Source organism: Poromitra crassiceps (genome assembly GCF_964638095.1).
Source record: "Poromitra crassiceps genome assembly, chromosome: 2".
Lineage (NCBI taxonomy): Eukaryota > Metazoa > Chordata > Actinopteri > Beryciformes > Melamphaidae > Poromitra > Poromitra crassiceps.
This window is the reverse complement of record NC_139624.1, coordinates 104,534,592-104,559,236: the sequence shown is the minus strand read 5'-3', so window position 1 is coordinate 104,559,236 and position 24,645 is coordinate 104,534,592. Positions and strand designations below refer to the sequence as shown.

Sequence of the window (24,645 nt, the reverse complement as noted above, 5' to 3'; positions counted from 1 at the left end):
CAACTGATATATGAACCAGCCTCTACATGGACAACAGGATCTCAAATTTGTTCTGGCTGGCAGCAGTGGGCCGTGTTGCTGGGTTGCTGCCAGCCAGAACAAAGGATGGGGGAGGGATACGGTTTTCCCGGAATTGTCAGTCCTGCTCTGCTTCTCTTTTTTTCTTTTTTCCTGTCCATAGCAAACACTGCAACAGGAAGTGAGCTGGGGTTCAATTTAGAATGTTTTTGTTGTCAAGTTAAAACTGTCTATAGACTTAGGAGGCAATTGATTAGGTGAGTGAACTCAGGTGAGGATGGTTGAATCCATGCCATGGGTGAAAGTAATACCTTTGTAATGCGACCGACAACTCGCTGCGTGCGCCTGGATCTCCTTTGTAGTCTTGACACTGACTCCTTTCTCATGGCCCTCTGCCATTTCACCGCCCGTAGGCGTAGGCAGGGGCACACCCTTTGAAATGTGGTCAGACCAGGGCACGCACTTCAAGTGAGGAGAGAGGGAACTAGGAGGCCCTAACAGCATTTAGTCCATCGCTCCAAGTTCAACAATTCTGTTTCAACCCCCCATATGCCCCTCATTTTGGAGGGACCTGGGAACGGGACATTTGTTCTGTCAAACAAGCCTTGCACGGCTCCCTCGGTGCCCAACTGGTGACAGCAGAAGTTCTGCACACTCTGTTGATAGAAGTAGGAAATATCCTCAACTCCAAGGCAAGCCCCTCGGCTCCTGACCCTGCGACCCCAAATCTGCTTCTCATGGAGGCCTCTCTGCCTCCAGGGTTCGTATCTGAACTGCCCTCACGTGTGGGCCGTGTTGCTGCCAGCTAGAACAAAGGATGGGGGAGGGATATATAGACTTAGGAGGGAATTGATTAGGTGAGTGAACTCAGGTGAGGATGGTTGAATCCATGACATGGGTGAAAGTGGGTGAAAGGTCACAGCCTAGTATGGCTCTATTTCACAGTCATAGGGGGTTGGAACACAGGTACCAACAGGTTTTGCATCACCCATCTCCCTATTTCGGTTCCTGTCAGGTTGAAAGGCATGGAGGTGGTTAAGAGTCTGACGGCAGTTTCGTGAAGTCACAGGTTTGGAGGTGTGCCAACATCCAGAATTGCCCAATGCAACTTCAAAGTAATGGGATCACACTCATTACCCAAGAAAAACCTTTCCGTTAACTTGATGACCATGCATTTGATGCTATGCAGTGGCTTTTCAAATGTTCTCAACCCATAGAGGACCATGTGATTATTAAACCCGGGTTCAAACATGAAAATTTCCCTTCCACGTTCAATAAAGTGCTACATGATTAATATTCAAACGTTAAAATACCTTATTTGAAGGCTATCATATCCCTTTAAAGGGGGACTGACCCCCCGAGATTTCTTGCAAAACGGTATTCTACTTGTTTTGAAAACTCTGCAGGCAAGATGGCCGCCTATACTCCCTTCTTTACCCTGGCAGAATTCCTAGCTCATAAACTAACATAACTTGGCCAATAAGTATGTAACATACAAAATAAAACAAACGGTAATGTCTTAATTTGATGTAGAATGCAAAGGACATGTAACGGTTTAGTTAACCTCGCATTCCAGGAATATTGTATTTACTGCGCTGCTCCAAAGATAACGTAGTTGGCTCGAGCCTGTTTCGTCCTGGAACCCACTCACTTTGTGCCAGAACACAATCGATTTAGGGATGGAACACGCCAGGATTGGCCAACGCCAACGCCAGTGCCCAGAACTGTCAAATCAAATCATTGACAGAGTCGCTATGGCCCGCCTCCCAGTATTTTCAGTGTATCAGAGATAGATAGATAGAACGTTAGAAATATAGCCAGCCACGTTATAAACAACAAACTAACGCTGGTGATCCGTATGGAAACAGTGTAACTCAAAATGGTTAAAAGTTATATCAATTTGGTCATTCAGTGGCGTTTACCGCCATGTAACATAACTAGCTAGCCACTCAAATTTGCCACAGTAGGCATTTACACATGATGCATTGCTCTTAAAGGGCTTGCGCCGCGTGAACTACAGTAATAATCACATGAAAAAACAAAACATTTTTCAAATGAGTGGGGCACGTGCAAATACCACCGTGACGTACTGTAACGATGTACACAGAGATGGGCAGTATTTTAAATACATGTATTTAAAATACATATTTCAAATACATTTGTGTATTTTGTCATTTGTATTTGGCTGGACTGAGAAAAACAAGATGTAATTTGTATCAAAATACTTTCAGACCTTGTATTTTGTGTACTTTAAATACATAAAATAATTTTTTTTAATGTTATGTCATTTTATTCTCAAATTGACACATCTTTTATTTGGGTGAGGAGGAGACATGGTTGGTACTAATGGATGCCTCTTATGTCTTCTACATTCTACTTCCTACATTCCAACTCAATTCACATTGAGTTTCCTTACAGCTGGCTGACATTGCAATAACGACTGTAGGAAGTGAACTAGACTTTACCATGCGTTCAGTATAGGGGTGTCACAATATATCGTCCCACGAAATTTCGCGATAGTAAAACGTCACGATATGTATCGTTGAGATGAAATCTCATATCGAAAAAAAAAAAAAAAAAAAAAAAATTTTTTTTTAAATAGACTAAGAAACGTCTTTGTTTGTTGAAGTTCAATGTGTGGAAAGTAGTTCAGTTGAACAAGTCTCTGAAGAGACACATGAGAAGTTATACAGGAGAGAAACCATTCAATTGAGTTTCTGGCAAAACTGTTTACTTGACAGGAAAAACTGAAGATGCATAAAAAATAGATTAAGAAAAGTCTTGTTGTTTGAGTTTGAAGAAAAACTGAAGATGCATAATGAGAATTTATACTGCTGAGAAACCTTTTAGTTCAAAGTAAATCTAAGTGACGGTGTAACTCATTCTATTTCAAGATAAGCCTTATCTCCAATCTCATGTTTTTTCTAGTTGTTATTGTAATAACAATTTCCCACAACAGCATGTTTTGTATTTGTGCATTTCAAATAAAATACTACTTTTCCAGTCATATATTGTCATTATTCAAGTTTTAAAAAATATTGTTAAAATCGTATCGTATCGTATCGTTATCTTGAACCCAGTATCGTGATACGTATCGTATCGTGAACTGAGTGTATCGTGACACCCCTAGTTCAGTATGATTAATGAATGGCCCCAACCTTGCAGTGTATACTAGAATACTTTCATCATTTTCATCAAGTTGTGGAGGTACATGCCATCATGTTGACAGTACACTGGCACAAACACATAGCACTCGCTCACATGTAAACACACATACAGATAGTGCCTGCACTAAAGCGCTTTGGTCTGGTCTGACACGCACAGCTGGACACAGATTCAGTCAATCCTGTACATGCAGAGACTACGACATGAAAAGGCACTGTAACACTCTTGTCTCATTAAAGAGAGAGAAGACGTAGCTGGCTTGTAGTGTGTGCGTGTTTCTGCAGGGTTGTAGTCCAGCTAGTCCATTATGCCTCCTCTGTGCGTTCATCACTGTGAAAGGTCACAGCCTAGTATGGCTCTATTTCACAGTCATAGGGGGTTGGAACACAGGTATCAACAGGTTTTGCATCACCCATCTCCCTATTTCCGTTCCTGTCAGGTTGAAAGGCATGGAGGTGGTTAAGAGTCTGACTACAGTTTTGTGAAGTCACAGGTTTGGAGGTGTGCCAACATCCAGATGCCCAATGCAACTTTAAAGTAATGGGGTCACACTCAACTCTGTGAGGTGAAATGTTCACTTTCATTACCCAAGAAAAACCTTTCCGTTAACTTGATGACCATGCATTTGATGCAGTGCAAAGCCTAGAATCGCCTATGAGGAGGATATAAGTTGGGTTGGGTGAGGTTGTTCAAAATGGACCAGACGAACTGTGTGCTAAGCTTTATGTAGCCCATTTGCATGATCCCGCAATCATTACTTTTCCAGGAGGGAAAAGTAACGGGGTTTTGATATGCTACATTAGGACACCGAAATTGCAAGACAACATGACTATTGCAGTTTTCACTTAATTAAAAATTGTAGGCCTACATAAAGATATCTGGCCAATTAGTAGGCTATGACTGCCGTGGCCTTGCTACAAATACATTTTATGGGGCAAGAAACTGTGTTCGCTCAAGACTAGGGCTTTCTCCCCACGTTTGTCCCTGAGGACATCAGGATATAAACCAGTAGGCTACGTGACAATTAACATAGAAGCAGTCAGAGTATAGGCAACACATTTAATAGACACTTTATTGCAGTTTTAAAGCACCACAAGCATCCATGACACAGACAAGCACGATCAAAGTTGGAATAAAAAAATCTTTTAAAATAGATATACAGACAGAAGACACATGGTTACAATGTGTAGAAGTTAAAGCAAACCTAACACACCTAATAAATAACATGCATACCAAAAACAAAAACATGGCAGTGACCTTGCGGCAATCTTCGATCTAGTGTGTTTCAATGAATGATCTCCTATACATGGCAGTGGTCAAGTTGGCTGTATTGTTATATTTTACAAAACATTTTATGTATTTAGCTCACACTCCCGGATTTAAAATAAAAGTCATCGATACCTTAAGTTATCGATTTCCTGTGCACAGCCTTGGAATAATGATCCATTAAACGATGAAAGTATTCTACCTCTCACACTGGAATGGCATCAGGCTTTCACCGATTGGCTGAAAGGGCAGAGGGATGGACCCAAACACCACAGGCAAGTTTGTAAGAAACTAAGTATAAATGGGTGTGAAGGAATTCAATTTGAAAAAATCAGGAAACAGTACAGGAAACAGAATTGGAATAGAACTCAAATAGAACTTTTCTTTTTTCTATTAAACTCCATGTTTATATATATATATATATATATATATATATATATATATATGTGTGTGTGTGTGTGTGTGTGTGTGTGTGTGTGTATATATATATATATATGTATATATATATATTATGTTACAATGTAACATAAATGTAATAATGGCTCATTTTGTGGTAGCTTGTTGTTTTATTTGATTCATGAAGTTAGATCTTTGTCAAGTCAAGACAAACTCTTAGAAGTTAAATTTCATGGAATTCAATTCTGTTTTCTGTCATTCCAACTCAATTCACATTGAGTTTCCTTACAGCTGGCTGACATTCCAATAACGACTGTAGGAAGTGAACTAGACTTTACCATGCGTTCAGTATGATTAATGAATGGCCCCAACCTTGCAGTGTATACTAGAATACTTTCATCATTTTCATCAAGTTGTGGAGGTACATGCCATCATGTTGACAGTACACTGGCACAAACACATAGCACTCGCTCACATGTAAACACACATACAGATAGTGCCTGCACTAAAGCGCTTTGGTCTGGTCTGACACGCACAGCTGGACACAGATTCAGTCAATCCTGTACATGCAGAGACTACGACATGAAAAGGCACTGTAACACTCTTGTCTCATTAAAGAGAGAGAAGACGTAGTAGTGTGTGCGTGTTTCTGCAGGGTTGTAGTCCAGCTAGCCCATTATGCCTCCTCTGTGCGTTCATCACTCCTCAGCCTCTCCCGCTCTCTGTGCCGCTGGATCGCCCGCCAGATGCGGCAGAGCACCCCGCCTCTGAGGGGAGAAAGAGTTACCATGCTAGTTTGATGTACTGTATGATGAGGGAGTCTAAGGGCCTGTGTCCACCTAGCGCCTTTTTCCGACTGTTAAACGCTGGGAGTGCGCTGATCCCAGCGCACAATATACAAGGAAGCACTCTGAAACTAACGTTAGTTCAGTGCGGTAGTAGCTTGATAGCTGACAGCTAGCAAGCTAACAACACAGGTAGGCTACATTATTAAAAGCAGTAAGCACAACACTCACCAGAAATATTAAGTGTTTAGCCAATCTGCTCCCACAATTGAGCCTTTCTGTCTCTGTTGCGATAGTTTCTCCATATGATTAGTTGCCAGAAAAGGAGCACCCAACACCAGCGTCTTTCTGAAAAGTTAAATTATTCTCAGCTGGAAGCGCTGGGAGCCGGCGCATAAAAACGGCGGAGTGCTCTGAAAATATATGCTGGGTGCAGCGCACTTTCTTTACACGTCCGTGTGCGCCGGCATACGCTCTCCCCCCATTGGAAACAACTGAAAAAAGACGCTGGACCTGAGGAAAAACACGCTAGGTGGACACAGGCCCTTATACTGTATTTTGTGAAACGAAAACATTTATTTTGAGAAAGGAAAACATATAAAGAAAAGCAATTTGAGCTGCTCTTGGAGGCCGATGGATATATAAAAAACTTTATTGGTTCAGAACAAGTACAGACCCTGTACAGGATGTGTTGATTGCCACTAGATGCGGCAGAAATATAGCTGAAAGCGGCAATGAAAGGGTTAGAGCCTTTTCTGAACAGTGCGTCTCCGCCAAAAAGCTGGTGGTTCTGAGGACATGGTCCAAACATAATGGCCCCTAACTTCCCACTGGCCTTAGGCGCTAAACTGGCGTTAAACGGAAAAAAAAAACTTGCTTTGCGTCTGACTCGGGGTGATAGCATCATGTTTTTAGGCCCCGAAATGCGCTTTACGCCGAAGAGGCGTGGCGCATTGCCAGAATAGGCCAGAATGGGCGTTTCGGCCTTAAATACCGGCCTAACGCTATCTTCCCCCCTGGCGTTAATTTAGCGCTTAACGCTTTTCAAAACCAGGCCTTATTCAGTGTGCCAGGGATATTAATGTGCGTAAATACGCGCGGCTCTCCTCCATCTCACTCTCTCTCCCCCTCTCTCTCTCTCTCTCACTCCCTCTCTCTCGCGCGTCAGACAGGCACAATGACCGATGAAAAAAAAGTTGTTGTACCGTAGTTTTGAGCCCCTGTCATTCAGAGGCTGTTGCATCATCCTACCTGTGCATTGGGGGAGAAGAAAAGGTAGCGAGGGAAAACGATATCATTCTGCCCAAACTTTCACCAATCTAATCTCATCATGACATCCAGCCAGGGATAAGCTATATTTTTTCTAGCCGATGCGTTTAGAACACTTTTCACTTTGATCTTGCTATAGTGTAGCGTATTTACATGCTTGCTGTATTTAAACTGCAGTGAGATTGGTTTGAGAAGCATAATAATATGGAATAATATATATGGAGACAGACGGGGATGAAAGAGGGAGGGGGGGAGCTCAGAGCGCTTTGGTCGGGCTTTTCTGACCGGATTGGATCGCTCCGTGGAATGGAACATGAAAGGGACATTGTGATTTGTTTACTGCACTTCTCCAATGAGCACGTTGTGAATAATTCTATGCTTAAAAGGCGTGGTTATAATGCTTAAGGCCGCGTGTAGCGCCACACGAAAATAAGCACTGCGCCGGTCCACGCCCACTAATATAGGCTGCGCCTGGCGCTAAGCGCTAATGTAAGGCCAGTGGGACGATAGAGCCCTATATGTTTGGACCATGTCCACTTGGCAGATATATCAAGGGATATTATCCCTTGATATATCTGCCAAGTTTCACATCATTGAACAAACAAGTGTGGAGTTACGGATGTTTTTGTTAGGCCACGTTTGCGGTGGCCCCTTTTGGTCGAATAGCACAACATTTGTTACGCAATGCATGGTCATTGATGATGTTCTCAACGTTTCATGATGATTTTGATAATCTGTCATAAGGTTATGGCCAATATTTGCTAAGCCCCACCATTTGTGAATATATTTTGGTTGATGGTGGTAATTTTCTTCAACTGATCTTGCTCATTTATCATATAAATGTGTATTGTAGTCCCCCAAAGCTGTATATCAAATTAGGTGTTGACAACATCAAAATCTAAAAAGTAGATGTCACATTACTGTTCCGGCTGTTACATGGTTATTACACCATAGGCCCCGCCCACTTTCACCAATGTTGACAAAACTTCTTATTTGGACTAGTACAGCCTCCCTGAACATGCATACAAGTCACACAATTTTGTCATCATACAGTTTTTTGGCATTTGCAGTGCCCCCTACTGTTCAATCATAAAACAGCTACAGTATGGTCATCTTCACAAAGTTTCATGATGATTGGATTGGTCATGAAGTAGCCCACGCCCCCTCACAAATGTAAAAATGAATATCTTCAAAAGACAGTAGATATCAACAACCTTTTAACAAATGTTAATGAGATAGGTCTGTCGATGCTACATCGAAAATTTGGTGGTGATCGATCAGAAACGTGTAGGAGGAAATGTTACTGAAAAGATTTGTTTTTCAAAACTTAAAAAAAAAATCTATATCTATATATAAAGTCTTGGGTCTAGGAGACCCAAAATATCGGCCATCTGTCCGATAGTCTTATTAGACTCTGGATGCCCAGATTGCTGAGTGACTGACTGATTCACCCGAATATGTGGTGTTATAACCAAGGTAATAAAAATCAATAAAGAGCCATAAAGATTGATCAAGGTTAAAAGGAAAAATGAGCTTCATGACATCACACGTTGCCTTGGATACAGTGAGGCAATTGTTTGATGTGGAAAACCCACATGTACTTGACCATCTGTGGAAATCAGATACAATCTGAAGATATGAACAACTGTATACACTGCGCAATAACACACTATACTAGCAAGCTAAATATTTACATTTACATAAACATGTTGTTGCTAGGACCTGACATTATCTGTCATGTTTGGTGTGTTTGCATTTTTTGGACGGAAAACAGGAAACATTACAAAGGTCAATACTACAAATACGAATAATAACCCTGATGAAGGCTAAAACATGTTTTTTTGTAATAAAGATTTGGTTTTAAGAACATCCATTGGCCTTCAATAGTAGCTTACAGTAATTCCTTCTTCCATTCGGTCATATTTTGAGAGAGTAGATACCGTAGACGTAGATACCGGAGATCGTCTTTGGTGACGTCAATGAGAACGTCATTCAGCGAGTATTCCTCCAGCACAAACTATACAGAAACACACAGGAAGCCTATACAGTAAGCCATCACTTTACAACCACATTGGGTGGCACAGAAAAGTAAAATAAATCTCATTTCAAGGCAAGGTACAGACACCAATTTCCCACCGCCATCAGACAAGACGCCCGACCTTGTCTATGGTGTCAGGGTCCGCCCCCTGGTCTTTCAGCCAATCAGTGAGCTGCTTGTCAGGCTCGTGGTCAGGTGGGATTTGGAAGATGGACGGAGGTGGAACGTCTGGCAAAAAAGAGAGCAAGTGAGAGAGACATACAGACACTATCTATCTATCTATCTATCTATCTAGTATCTATCTATCTATTATATATCTATCCATCCATCCATCTATCCATCCATCCATTCTTCCTTCTTTCCTGCTGGTCACCTGCTGGTCTGTGTCGGACCCTGGCCAGGTCCAGGTCATGTGCTCTCTGCTGCAGTGTTGTCTTAAGGACCTGCTGGTACTCCTTCTCCTTATGCAGCAGCTCCTCCAGAAGCCTGCAGGGGGCAGCACAGCACCAACAACACCTGTTACACATTGCATTTTTGGTAGGCGTGCGTGTGTGCATGTGCATGTGCGTGTGTGTGTGTGTGTGTGTGTCTGTGTGCGTGCCGCACGTGTGTGTGTGTGTGTGTGTGTGTGTGTGTGTGTGTGTGTGTGTGTGTGTGTGTGTGCATGCCGCACGTGTGTGTGTGTGTGTGTGTGCGTGTGTGCATGTATGTGTGTTCTTTGTCTCCTTCCTCCCACAGGTTATTAAGAATGTCCTTCCTTTGTTTGGAGAGGGAAAGACCTTGGTGGAATCTAATCACTACATGCCTGTGGACTATTAGCCTGTGTGATGCCAGCCTTCAACGTGACGTCACAGACTATGCCTGTAATGCAAGTCTTCGTGACTGATAGTGCATAGACGTCACATGGAGGCTGGGTTTACCCAGGCTATGTTTGTATGTGTGTGGGTGTCTGTGTGGGAGATCTGTTGATATGTTTGAATGGAACTCTTTCCTATCATGGTGTGTGTGTGTGTGTGTGTGTGTGTGTGTGTGTGTGTGTGTGTGTGTGTGTGTGTGTGTGTGCGCGTGTGCGTGTGTGAGATCTGTTGGCATGTTTGAATGGAACCCTCTCCTATCACGTCACTACAGCAAAGGATAGGCTCAAAAAACAAGTCAGGTGCCACCTGTCAGTTTTCCATCCTTGTGACCTTCATGATTTTATTGTTCCTATCTTTTATTATTTTGGCTTTTTAGGGGTTCACAGCGTAGGCTGGGAATACCTATATTGCTTTTGGCGAGATTCTTATCATTCTTATTATACCCAATCAGATTTGGACAACATTCAATCTATCATAAGTTCACTTCACAGTGCCCAATGACCTTGAAATTCGGTGGGCACATCAGTGACAACACCTGCGGGGACTGCACCACGTTTGGTGTTGATTAGCACAACGAATGAGGATGCAGTACCGATTTCGATTTGTGCTAAGCTAACCGCTAATGCCACAAATCAAACATTAACTGCATCGACTCATAAACGGTGACTCGCATCCACTCCACTGATTTTTAGGTGGTCTGTACGGTCACGCACTATGAATACCTGTCGAGGCTGCTTGCAGCTTTAATTTTTTCTTAATCTTTTTATTTCTCTATGCTCTTTTGTTGTCATGTATTTTATATGAAGCACTTTGAATTACCTCTGTATATGAAATGTGCTATCTTCTTAGTTAAAATTGGCTACGTGGTGTCTGTCTGTGGCGGTGTCAGTCATGATTTGTGATGGAAGTGATGTCATCAGTGATGTCACTTGAGCAACTGTGATGTCATCAGTCATGTCACTCGAGCAACTGTGATGTCATCAGTGATGTCACTTGAGCAACTGTGTTTGCCCAACTGTGATGTCACTCAGGCAGTTGTGATGTCATCAGTGATGTCACTCGAGCAACTGTGATGTAGTATGAGCTGATGGCGCAGTTGCACAATGGCGCCCAGGTGGGTGGGCAGTGTCAGTCACGATTTTGGGAGCCTCACGGAGCGGGAGATTTCCATAACTGCAGCCATGGTGCATCATTTCCACCCTAGAGAGATTCCTAGTGATTGATTGATTGATTGATTGTTTCTTTCTTTATTCTTGTGTCATGCACCCAAGGTGCATTACCGTTGAAGTGGTACATTTAAATCAACATAAATCATGACTCAACATACTGCTCAAACAATACAATATATAAAACAAATCATTACATCACTCTCTAAACAAAATGTTCTGCCTTTATTCCTAGGCCTGACAGATAGAATTTCCTATGAAGAAGGTTCCTTTTTTGAAACACAACTCAAGTTTCTCATAATCATCCATCTAAAAAAAGTCAACATAACATTATCCAAACTCAGTAATGTGTTGATTAGGTTCAAATTAAAAGAGAATTTCGGTATTTTACAACCTGGACATTATTTTCATATTTCTTTATGTTACTACTCAGCCAGAACAGAAATGTCTGAAATTGATGCAGTATTGAGCGAGAACCCGCTCCCCCTGGCCTTTCTCATCAGCAAATTCCCAGGTATCTCCTACCACTGCTACGCAGACGACATCCAGCTGTACTGCTCCTTCAAACCCGGCAATTTAGGGAAGCTCCCAATTTTATTGGAATGTCTCTCAGTCTCCGCCATCCAAAACTGGATGGGGACAAATGTCCTCCAACTCAACGCTGCAAAGTCCAAGGTGCTAATCATAGCCGCCAACAACATCGCCTCCAGAGTTTCCACGCACCTGGGGGCTTTTAAAGAAAACGTGCGCACCCACCTCAGATACCTGGGTGTCATTTTTGATCAATCAATGCACCTGGACAAGCATCTCAAATCCCTCACCCGCACCTGTTTCTTTCACCTCAGAAATATTCCAAAACTCCAGTCCATCATACCACATACCGAACTGGAAATGTCTGTGCATGCCTTTATCTCATCCAGACTCGATTACTGTAACTCACTGCTCACCTGCCTCAACAAATCATCTGTCAACCAACTCCAGTTCATTCAAACACCGCTGCCAGACTGCTCACTAAGTCAAACAAATCATGTCACATCACCCCCATCCTTGCCGCCCTGCACTGGCTCCCTGTACACTTCAGAATAGACTTCAAACTCCTCATTTTCACTCACAGAGCCCTCCATGGTCACGCCCCTCCTACATCTCAGACCTCATCCTCCCATACTCCTCCAGCCAGGTCACTGAGGTCATCTGACCAGGTGGTCCTGGCGGTCCCCAGGACCAAACTCAAAACTAAAGGGGACCGAGCCTTTGGGGTAACGGCCCCAAGGCTCTGGAATGCCCTCATCCTGGCCCTGCGAACCGTCCCAACTGAAAGCCTTTTTAAAAAACAACTCAAAACTCACTTCTACAGACAGGCCTTTGGCAATCGGTAAATCAATCACTGCTTTTACCTTTTACTTGTCGTATCTGTTTTTTTATCCCATGCTTTTATTGTACCTTGTTGGTTTTTTAATCTATTGTCTTATTGCAGTGTATTGCTTTTCTTGCCTTGCTTTTCTTACCGATGTAAAGCACTCTGTGCATTTGTGCTGTGAAGGGCGCTATATAAATAAAGTTTGACTTACTTACTTAACAGAGGCAGCAGATAGGGCATGTGGTAACTGTGCGTGTACGCCCTGTAAAAAGCTGATTTTCTGCCACACACTGGCTCATATCCTTATTATATGATGAGACAGAACTGGAGGTGCCTCTATTTACCTCCATCTGCCTGTGTGGACTGTGTGTGGAACTGAAGCCGCCATGTTTCACTCGGAGTAACAGCGTAGCTGAAGGATTGTGTAAGTTATGACAGAATATTTACCTGATTTCGAGAATATGGACGATGCATTTGAATTCGATGTCCGCTCATATTTATTTGAGCTAACGCTATACAGTTTACAAACTGAAGCATCGGGGGCTACTATCTCAATGTGATGGACAGCAGGCAGATAGAGGGCGAACACCGCTGCAAGGTAAGCTTTTTCTCTCTCTCTTTTACAATAACAATCTGAGCCTGTTAAGTTAAGTTAAGTTATCCTTTATTTATCCCCGTGGGGGAAATTCATCCTCTGCATTTGAGCCATCCTCTACTAGGAACCTTCCTAGAACTAGGAGCAGTGGGCAGCCACTGTGCAGCGCCCGGGGACCAACTCCAGTTCTTTTTGCCAGGGCCTTGGTCAGGGGCACTGACAGGAGCATTAACCCTTACATACATGTTTTTCTTTGATGGTGGGAGGAAACCGGAGCACCCGGAGAAAACCCACACGGACACGGGGAGAACATGCAAACTCCACACAGAAGGGACCTGGGACGGACCGGGGTTCGAACCCGGGACCTTCTTGCTGTGAGGCAACAATGTTAACCACTGAGCCACCGTGCCGTCCTGCGTCCTGTGTCGGTTGCAAAAACAAGCTTGTTTAGTGGACGTACGTGCAGGCTGCCAAGGCAGGAGGGGCATGTGGGAAAAGCGACCTTCCTATAATACATTTCTGCTCACACAAACAGATCTGAAAATAGGTTGAAAAATACTGAAAATTCTCCATTAAATGTGAATGAATGTCAGTTCATGAATGGTCGTCATGAAGAGAGTGTGTGGGTACCGGTTGGTCTCCTGTTTGAGCCGTCCCAGCTGTGCCCCCAGTGGGTGGTGTAAGCGCTGCGTCTCCTGGGAGTGTGTGGAGCTGAGTGTGCTGGGCCCAGAAGCGTGGGGGTCAGGGGTCACGTGGTCGTCAGGAGGAGGAGCCAAGACGGGGCAGAACTCTGCCTCCTCCTCGTCCACCTCATCCTCCTTCTCCGCTCCCTCGCTCTCTGACGCCGGGCCGAAGTGCGTCTTCAGCTCTGGTTGGGTGAAAGGTTAAGGTCATGGGCAAGGGGCATCCTCCGCAGCTGAAAAATTAAGCCAATGCGGAAGTGCCGTAAACCTACATTCTTTCTATATGCTCATTTCACAGCAACCTTTTGAGGTGGTAAAGCAGGAAATAATGCAGGTGTAATCATTAACATTAATGAGGGCACCTGGCACTGGATCAGAATGGAAGCATATACGGTATATATTTTTTTCAATATTTTATTTTATGGTTTTTCAGAACATGAGAAACAAAAACAAAAACACTCAGACAGGAAAAGGGAAAAGAAAAAGACAAAACAAAAACAAATATACATTTCCAACTTTCCAAAGTGGTGCTACCAGTCACGTAAAATGCCCATGTGCTGTGCATAGGGTCCATTATAAGTGTCCATAAATAATCGGCGGGTGAGTCACTTGTCATTTTTAACCTCGTCAAAATAGGCCAGGAACAGGTCCCAGATAACCAAAAACTTCCCCAATGAATTGGTCCTTTGGAACCTGAGTCTCTCCATACGCGCACAACCGAGACCATGTCCGTCAGCCACAGCTGAAAAGAAGGTGGAGAGAAGGACTTCCAGTCCTTAAGAATGACCTTCTTGGCAACAGTCATCCCCTGCGTCAAAGACTGCCGCACGGCCACCGGGAGGAGCAAAGAGGACTCTGAGCAGCCAAAGATGGCGAGTTCCGCCTCCAGTTGAAGGGCTACCTACCTTGTAGGCCTTAGAGTACCAGTCAAATAAGAATGGAAGCATATTAGCATTAGCGTACAGCTGCTTTACTTCCTGCTTTTACCACCTCAAAAGGTTTGCTGTGAAATAGGTCCATTGTTCAGCAAAAAGATGGGAGAATGACCCTACTTCTCACTTGCTTTATGGCCTCAGTAAACACTTTCTTAATGAGTTTATGGTCTCAATGGCTAGTTTGAAGTCTTCTTCAATACAGCATGGTGTTTATTTTGTTAAATGATGGTCCAATTTAGAGTCAAATAGACAATAAAGCAGACTATGCTCTGGGGCATGATGACTGACAGGTTGCCTGTCCAGTGATCGCGCAGCTCGCTAAATAGACCCTTTTCACAGCAGCCATTTTGATATTTCAAAGCAAGGTCAACACATTTAACCTTGTACATTTGACATTGTAACCAATGCCATTAATAATGGGTCCATTCCATTCCATTCAGGTATTCCAGTGCCAGGGGCATCATTAATGTTAATGGTTACACCTGTGTTTACCCTGCTTTGACACTCAAAATGGCTGCTGCGAAAAGGGTCTACAGCAGGTGGCACTGCAGCTCTGTGGGAAACCCCTGGTGTCGCGCTAGCTGCTTCTGGCTACAAAAAGCCAAGATGGGGACGGTTAAAATGCCAAACTCAAGGCGTCAAAACAGGAGTCCACAAATCAATGGGTGACGTCATAGATATTACTATAGATGGGTCACCGCAGGCTCGGCCAATTCTAACAGATGGTGGCAGCAAGTCTCCTAAATGGTCACGTGGTCACCTCTCCCCTGAAGTGTTGTGAGAGGACTGTGCCTGGTGACGCGGGGTTAGTGCTGACCTAGCAAGCTAACTTGAAATAGAGATTGTGAGTTCCCAAACTCCACACAAACCACATTATATAAACACAAAGCTGCCCCTTGTAAGAGTTAGTGTGTTGCTGAGCTAGAGACAGGTCTTGAACAAGTTTAATTTTCTCCTGATCTGTCTGTCTGAAAAATGCCATTTTAGTGTCAGAATATTCAGAAGATATGTGGCTTCGGAGAATGGGCCGAATATTTACTTTAATGAATATGGGGGAGAAAGAATCTGTCATAATCTGAGATCACATTGACTTTTCCCATTGACTCCAATAGACTCAGACCTGCTGAAAACGTCCTAAGTGGCCATGTCCGTGGAAAGCCATGGGCAAAACCCACGTGACAAAATGAGCACACCTAGCTTTCTGCTGAATCATCAGTTTTATTCATTGCAGTCAATGTCCACTCACGCACTTTGAGGTGAGTTCCTGCTATTTACTAAGTGCATGTAAACGCAGAAATCAGATCATTGCCAGTTACCTGATTATTCTCAGTTATCCAATTATTGTACGCATGTAAACGCACTCAATCATACATTTGTATGAGACCCATATTAAATTCTTTGTGTCACCAGTTTGAATTTAAGCATTCCCCGCAACACTTGCTTTTATGCAAAACTCATGGCACTGCATGAATATTCACACACTTCTAATTTTCACTTGGAGTGTGTGTCTTTGTCCACTAGATGGGGCTAAATGCTCAGAGCCGCCCACCTGGTATGAGGATGGTGACAGCAGCCTGCACTGCTCGCCTGATGATGTTATCCATTGCAAACATCCAGTGTGGTTTAATGTGATGGTTCCTCAGTACCTTGTTCACCTGAGAGCGTCACACACACACACACACACACACACACACACACACACAAAGGCACAGAAACACACACGGACTTGGTGTCATACTGTATGCAAGCACAGAAAAGTAAATAGTATCCCAGTGTTTACCATTTAACACTTTCAGGTAGTTGAGATAGTTTTAAACAGCCGTCCCAAAGCCATACTGTATGAGGTCTGTCTGGACATATCGATACTTCAAACCACTGAAACATCAACACTATTAACACTGGAAAATGTAAACCTCTGATGAGTCTAAACAATAGTGAGCAAATAAGTCCTGTGCATTCCAGTGAAATTAGTGGCTGCACCTCCAATCAAGCTAATTAATTATCTTAAAGGAAGTGAAGTTTAACAGGTGTGTGTTTAAATCTAGACACTGGTATCAGCTATGAGCGATCCAGGCTATTCATCAGCCAACTTGTCATTGAAGTATCTTGTAATATTCAGCAACCTTGGATTCTGCAAAACTGAATATGACAAAACCACTTCTACCTATGCCAATGCTGCTACATAGTAACTAATTGTTTGCACTACGTGCAATGTCTTGCTGCATGTTGTGTGTGTGTGTGCCTGTGTGTGTGTGTGTGTGTGTGTGTGTGTGTGTGTGTGTGTGTGTGTGTGTGTGTGTGTGTGTGTGTGTGTGTGTGCGTGCACGCGTGCACGCGTGTGTGTATGTGCGTGCACGCGTGTGTGTATGTGTGCACTGACTGAGTCCTGGAAGCCAAACAGCACCAGCTGTATCTGGTTGATGGAGGTGGAGTCGAAGTCCAGGTCCAGCTTGAGCTTGGAGATGGTGGTGGCCATGACGCGTCTCTCTGGGGAGTGGATGAAGTCTCGCAGGATGCAGATGATCTGCTTAATGTGGTCTACCGACAGCTGGAGCTCCTCACTGCCCTGCGCACATGCACACAAGCACGCACACACACACACATGCATGCGCGCGCACGCGCACACACACACACACACACACACACACACACACACACACACACACACACACACACACACACACACACAAGCACAGCACACATACACATGCAATCACACGCACACACAGAGGCAGTCAAGACACATAGCACATACAGTATACAGTACCCAGACAAGAGTGATGTTGTGGTAATGCAACAGGTGGGTGAACTATGACCTCTAATAACAACCAGCAGCAATATTAACTAAATCAATATTTTCAGAAGATGTTTACTTCATCGTTACCCCACTTATACTGGTTCCTTGCTGCATCTGATTGGACGAACGCTGTGTCATATTCGCTGGGCCGTCTGCTCCCGGATTTCAAACTGGACAAACATGGCGGCTCATTGCAAACTTTCTCTTACTACTACGAAAATAGTTCGACAAAATGTGTTTCTGAAAGAAATTGAGGAGAGAAATAAACCAGGCAGTTGCTGAATCTGTCTTGAAGGATCTTTTTTTTTTACACCCCGGCCCTTATTTCCAGCTTTATGATGTTTAAGTGACCCTGACAACTTGGGTTTGATTAGCAACTTCTGTTTGCTTTTATGGTGGAACAGAAGAAGAAGAAGAACTAGTACATCTGGGTGACTGCAGGGTTCACTGCAGTGTAGTTATCTGTTATATAGCTTAGCATGATATACACTGATGATATTTATCTGTTTTAGAGAATATAGATGATTCATTTGAATTCATGGATTACTTTTTTCTTTTCTTTTTTATCCTTTATTTAACCAGGTTAAAAACCCATTGAGATCAATGATCTCTTTCACAAAGGTGACCTGAAGGCAGCACAACATGTCAACAGTACATAGAAACATACAACAATACAGCAATACAATAATATAAAATGTGATTCTACAAATCTAGTTGCAAAGACATTGACCAATGGTCTCACGTTCCATGTCCTTCAGGATCCCGCCAAACTCAGCATGGGAGACCAATTCTGGCTATTTTAAATCCTTCTGAAGGGTATTCCAATCTAAGGGGGCAGCGTATTTAAAAGCTCTTTCTCCCCACTTGGTGCGAGGATGCGGAGCAGTCAACTGGAAATAATCCTGTGAACGTAGGCCATAGTGGCTGTGGCTTCTGGACAGATATGTCCATAAATAAGACGGGACAAGCCCAAGGAGAGTTTTATAAATAAAACTCAGCCAGTGTGTACGCCTGCGTACATACAGAGATGGCCATTCAACTTTTTCGTACAAAGTACAATGGTGGGTAAGCCGTATACAACCAGTGACAAATCTCAAGGCACTATGACACACAGTGTCTAGTGACTTTAAACATTGGGCAGAAGCACCCATGTACAACAAATCACCATAATCTAACAGAGGCAGGAAGGTTGATGATACAAGATATTTCCTAACCCCAAAGGAGAAACAGGCTTTGTTTCTGAAATAAAAGCCTAACTTCAGCTTGAGTTTTACATGCAGCAGCCGGGTAATACGTACAGTTTGTGACGGACAGCAAACAGAGCACGCTGTGCAACGCCGGCAGCCGGTATGTTAAATCTCTCTCATCTCGTTCTCTCTCTGATATAAAAAGCATTATGACCTGCTGTATAAAAATAAGCTATTTACAAGACATAAACACAGGCATTTGACATGCCCTGTTTTCCTCCTTTTCAGGTCGCACTTCAAACTGATTATTGTTTCTGCTGATGCTAATCAAACCCAAGTTGTCAGGGTGACTTAAACATCATATTTAAAGCTGGAAATAAGGTCCAGGGTGCAAAAAAACAAAACAATTCTCCTTTAGTTGTAGATAGACAGCAGTTAAAGTTTGCACGGGAGTTTCCAGAGGCAGCGAGGCATTGGACGCCCCTGGTTTGCACAAAGTAGCCTAGAGCTCAACTTTATGCAAATATGGAACGGCCAACGTGACAGCACACCCGTCTGGAAAGGCAGCAGAATGAACGGCTGCTGCTACGACGAATGGAAAACATGGAAATGGCGGATCCTGTGGAAACGAACCATTAGAGGTTTTTGGGAAATCACACTGGGATGTTGGGACTAGTCACGTGCACTGCATGGAATCACTTCCTTATCTCACACTCTGCCACTTTATCTCACACACACACACACACACACACACACACACACACACACACACACCTGGATGTAGTTCTCCATGACGTTGGAGATGACCTTGTCCTGGTCTTCGTTGAGGACCTTGTACAGAATGGCTCGTCTCTCGCTGTCCTTCTTCAGCAGGAACAGCCCGCCATCCCGGTCCTCGGGGGAGGGGGGCGCGCTACGGTCCTCCGACACCGAACCATCTTCAGGAACACTGCGCCACACACACGCACACACACACACACACACACACACACACACGTACACACACACACACACACACACACGTAAACACACACACACACACACACACACACACACACGTACACACACACACACACGAATCCAGAGGAATATAAAAGAAGCTGTGGAACACCCAACTGATTTACAACTGTTTACAGATACAAGCCTCTCCTGGCGACTGTGTGTGCCCAGGAAAGTGGGGACAGAGTGTGTGAGAGTGGACCGGCGTGCACGTACACAGCCTGCGCCTGTTTGTTTGTAAGCAGGTGTGTTTGTGCACGAGCATTCGCTGGTGCGCGTCTCTGCTCACCCACCAACACAAGCTTGTAAAACTTATCAGCCCTCATTATAACAATGTTGTAAAAAGCATTGGAGCGCACTGTGAGAACAGTAAGGCCACCTGCAACCCATACATACGCACACGCACACGCACACACACACACACACACGCACGCACGCACGCACGCACGCACGCACACACACACACACACACACACACACACACACACACACACACACACACACACACACACACACACACACATAGACACACGTGCACACCTGTCTTGCACACACATTCATTCACATCCACATAATATTGACTTTATCCTTATTGTCCCATCAGCAAAAACAATGAAAATACACATTCAAGTACACATAAATCCATCACCATCAAAACATGACATGGCACTTTCGGGCTTGCCAAGGGTTGAGTAGGTTACTTAAAAAATATATTCCATTAGTTACCAGTTACCTCATCAAAATCTTCTGTACAAGAGGTAGAATAGCTCTGCCACTTCAAATGGCCTGCTGAGTTTCTCGCTTTCACCTTCAAAGTATTCAACGCAGTAATCCTCAAATTAAAAAGTGTAAATGAAGGTTTCTATGTATCAGTGATGGGATCAGCAAAGGCAGCGTACAGCAAAAGGAGCTGATGCACAAAATCAGCAGACAAAGTGCTGCTGTGTGTGCAAGTTTTGTGTGTGCAAATTCAGCAAATCGCAGCTCCTGGATATCAGATGTGACATCTAAAAATAAGTTACACATGCACGCACACAGGCACGCACGCACACGCACGCACACACATGCACGCACGCACGCACACACACACACACACACACACACACACACACACACACACACACACACACACACACACACACACACCTCAGGTAGTTGGAGTTTTGGGGTTTAAGCAGGTTCTCGGAGCCAGAGAGTGTCTTCTTCTGGAAGAAGCCGTCGTGTTTGGAGTCACAGTCTGGGCTGACGGAGCCGTGCTCGCTGCTGCTGCTCCCTGTGGCCTCGCACTGCAACTGCACCGGCAGGGACACGCTGCGGATGTAGTCTGGTCAGCGCACGCACGCACACACACAACACACCCCCACGTACGCACAAACACGCACGCACGCACGCACGCACACACACACACACACACACACAATACACCCCCATGTACGCACAAACACGCACGCACACACAAGATTAATCCGTTTTAGGAAGAAAAAAATCATTGGTTGAGCCAGATGATGAGAAACAGATTTTCATTTTATTCTGTCCTATTCTTTCACAAATGAAGAGTTATATTACAAAATGTTATATCCATTGGCTAATATACTTTAAAGAGTTAGCTACTAGTCAGCTACTAACTTTAAAGAGTGTGCATTTAAAAGAATGTGCATATGACTAATACGAGTTCTGCTCTTATATGATCATATAGTAAAGAGTGCAAGAAAAGAGGATAGTATTTCAAAGGTCACAAGGTACACAGGTCAGGTCACAGATCAGGTCAAAGGTCAGGTCACAGGTGGAGTCCACTGAACCCCCAGTTACAGAAACTGTAACTGTGGAGTTATAAGGCTCCATCTGACAATATGGCCAAAAAGGATTCTTTTTTTAAACATACAGTATAGCCTAGTAGTGACTTGGATCAGATGGTATAGGGCTAAAGAAGGGACATGTTCTTGTGTCAGAAAACGATTAATTTTTAATTCAACAATTATTTTCAGGTATTTCTCCATCTGTTTGGATTTGACCATTATTTGTGGTTCTCCACTGGACCTCCATGATGACACCAGATGTGGTTGCTATGTATAGGAGATGTGTGATGCAGCTGCCAAGCCTCTCTATCTCAAAGCTACTCTAAACTCAGATGGAGCATTATATTCCCAAGCTTATGGAATGACAGAGAGGTTGGGGTCGACCAGGCACCAACCTCACAAGCCAGATGATCTCAGAGCTGTATATAATCCTTATCATTTATCAGATTCAGTAGTCATGTGTCCTCATTATATGTTTCTCTGGATAATCCATAATGAGGCTGTATGGAGGACATTTTTGGCCCTTTTTGGTTTCAGCTGGCCTCCATTTTCTGTAATTGTTTGGAAGACTGCTTCTCCAGCAACAGTGAGCCTGGCAAACTCCTGGTACGTTGTATGGAGGAGGGGGGGGGGGGGGTATTTAAAAATAATTTTAATTTTGGGGTAAACTATTCTTAAAAGAAACTCACAAGCTGATTTGGCTTGTGAAGTTAAAAGACATAGACACAGAAAATCCCCAAATAGACCAATAGCTTCATTTAAGCACAAACAGAAGAGAAAGCCAACATATTTGAACAGTATGTTTTGTTCTGTGATACCAACCTTGCCACACTGACACGATCCCGAGCAAACGCATGCCAAAAACAAACAAACAAAAACAGTCAGCACAATGCAGTCATTTAATTTCATATTTTGGTGTACATTGTACAGTGTACATGCGTGCGTGCGTGGTGTGTGTGTGCGCGCCCGTGCGTGCGTCCATGCATGGTGTGTGCATGTGTGCATGCATAGGGTGTGTGTGTATGTGCGTGTGGTGTGTGTGGTGTGTGTGTGTACTGTATGTTTGCATGTGTGTGTGTGTGTGTACTGTATGTTTGTGTGTGTGTGTGTGTGTGTGTGTGTGTGTGTGTGTGTGTGTCTGTGTAACCTGATGGTTTGAAGGCGATCTTGCTCTTCTTGCCCTTGGTGTTGTGTCTGACGAAGGTGTCTTTGAGCAGGTCAGAGGCGGTCGCTCTCTTGTGAGGATCGGGCTCAAAGCAGCGCAGAATGAACGACTTGGCCTCCAGCGACAGAGACTCGGGGATCTCTGGGTGGATCTTAAACATTCCCACCTGTAACACACACACGAAAGCACTGTGGCATGAAAATATTTTCCTTTTAGATCAAGTCTAACTACGAACTTGCAATAAAGGACATAACTGTGACAATTTTGATAATTTTGTTTGATTTACTTTTAAGGGTCTGTGTGAAATTTCCAAGTAGGAAATTGTTGTTTTTCTCATAATAGCACAATAGCTGATGTCAAATTATTATAAAAAAAAGAAAAGAAAAAAAATCAGATTCCATTGTAAATCAATATACATGTCCACTTTCCACTGTTCTTTCTATATCTTAGCTTTAAATTACATGCTGCCATATTTGGGTATAATTACAGTCATCATTGTACACTGTAAATCTATGGGAGAGTGACAACTAACTTTAAGCTAATATGATCAAAACAAATATAGTTAGAAATAGGGAGATGTGTAGTGACATTTTATATGATTCCGATAGCACCTTTGGATGCACAAACTAGGAAGAATCAACAGCACTCAGTGCACATACCAACCTTAAACATGGCCGCCTGTGGTTCCCCCAGCTCGTGGAAGGGGGGTTTCCCAGTAGCCATCTCTATGATGGTGCATCCAAGGGACCAGATGTCAGCTGGGGCACCGTAGCCCCGAGGGCCTTTATCAATTATTTCTGGAGCCATGTACTGCAGAGTCCCTACAGAGAGACAGGCAGATAGTTACCTGGAGCAGCGATGACCAATGCCAGATAAGGAGAGGCCATAAATGTTCAGGTTATCTCAGTGTCAATAAAGTTTGATTTACTGGTAATTTAGGGACTGAGAGACAGAGATGTAGAGTTGAATCTTTCTAAACAAACTGCTAAAAGCTGCCATATGTCACAACCTGGCTCTAGGTCAAGACAAACGTCTCGGCTCCCACAATTTACAAATTCTCCCGCCTCCCTGGCCATCTGTGTTTCAGCAGCTCTCAAAGTTTATAAGTAAGGCAGGTCATGTCTGGTCAAAATAAGACAGGATGTCTGGTCAAAATAAGACAGGATGACTGGTCAAAATAAGACAGGATGTCTGGTCAAAATAAGGCAGGATGTCTGGTCAAAATAAGACAGGATGTCTGGTCAAAATAAGACAGGATGTCTGGTCAAAATAAGGCAGGATGTCTGGTCAAAATAAGGCAGGATGTCCGGTCAAAATAAGGCAGGATGTCTGGTCAAAAGAAGGCAGGATGTCTGTAAGGCAGGATGTCTGGTCAAAATAAGGCAGGATGTCCGGTCAAAATAAGGCAGGATGTCTGGTCAAAATAAGACAGGATGTCTGGTCAAAATAAGACAGGATGTCTGGTCAAAAGAAGGCAGGATGTCTGTAAGGCAGGATGTCTGGTCAAAATAAGGCAGGATGTCTGGTCAAAATAAGACAGGATGTCTGGTCAAAATAAGACAGGATGTCTGGTCAAAAGAAGGCAGGATGTCTGTAAGGCAGGATGTCTGGTCAAAATAAGGCAGGATGTCTGGTCAAAATAAGACAGGATGTCTGGTCAAAATAAGGCAGGATGTCTGGTCAAAATAAGACAGGATGTCTGGTCAAAATAAGACAGGATGTCTGGTCAAAATAAGGCAGGATGTCTGGTCAAAATAAGGCAGGATGTCTGGTCAAAATAAGACAGGATGTCTGGTCAAAATAAGGCAGGATGTCTGGTCAAAATAAGGCAGGATGTCTGGTCAAAATAAGGCAGGATGTCTGGTCAAAATAAGGCAGGATGTCTGGTCAAAATAAGACAGGATGTCTGGTCAAAATAAGGCAGGATGTCTGTAAGGCAGGATGTCTGGTCAAAATAAGACAGGATATCTGGTCAAAATAAGGCAGGATGTCTGGTCAAAATAAGACAGGATGTCTGGTCAAAATAAGGCAGGATGTCTGGTCAAAATAAGGCAGGATGTCCGCTCAGAATAAGGCAGGATGTCCGCTCAAAATAAGGCAGGATGTCCGCTCAAAATAAGGCAGGATGTCCGGTCAAAATAAGGCAGGATGTCTGGTCAAAATAAGGCAGG

The 24,645-nt window shown here is 43.7% G+C and overlaps 1 protein-coding gene across 1 annotated transcript in view; it reads right to left on the bottom strand.

Moving 5' to 3' along the window:
• Positions 1-5,300: 5,300 nt before the first annotated feature.
• map3k15 (mitogen-activated protein kinase kinase kinase 15) overlaps positions 5,301-24,645 on the bottom strand; it is a gene marked incomplete at its 5' end in the record, with an annotated part of 56,108 nt that continues 36,763 nt past the window's right edge. Inside the window, 11 exons of the mRNA XM_083650625.1 lie at positions 5,301-5,612; positions 8,840-8,916; positions 9,059-9,165; positions 9,311-9,423; positions 13,543-13,780; positions 16,080-16,185; positions 16,911-17,096; positions 19,289-19,463; positions 20,660-20,837; positions 22,457-22,640; positions 23,138-23,295. Of these exons, the coding sequence (XP_083506751.1) occupies positions 5,522-5,612; positions 8,840-8,916; positions 9,059-9,165; positions 9,311-9,423; positions 13,543-13,780; positions 16,080-16,185; positions 16,911-17,096; positions 19,289-19,463; positions 20,660-20,837; positions 22,457-22,640; positions 23,138-23,295 (1,613 nt within the window). The 3' untranslated portion in view covers positions 5,301-5,521. The remainder of the gene's footprint in view (positions 5,613-8,839; positions 8,917-9,058; positions 9,166-9,310; positions 9,424-13,542; positions 13,781-16,079; positions 16,186-16,910; positions 17,097-19,288; positions 19,464-20,659; positions 20,838-22,456; positions 22,641-23,137; positions 23,296-24,645) is intronic.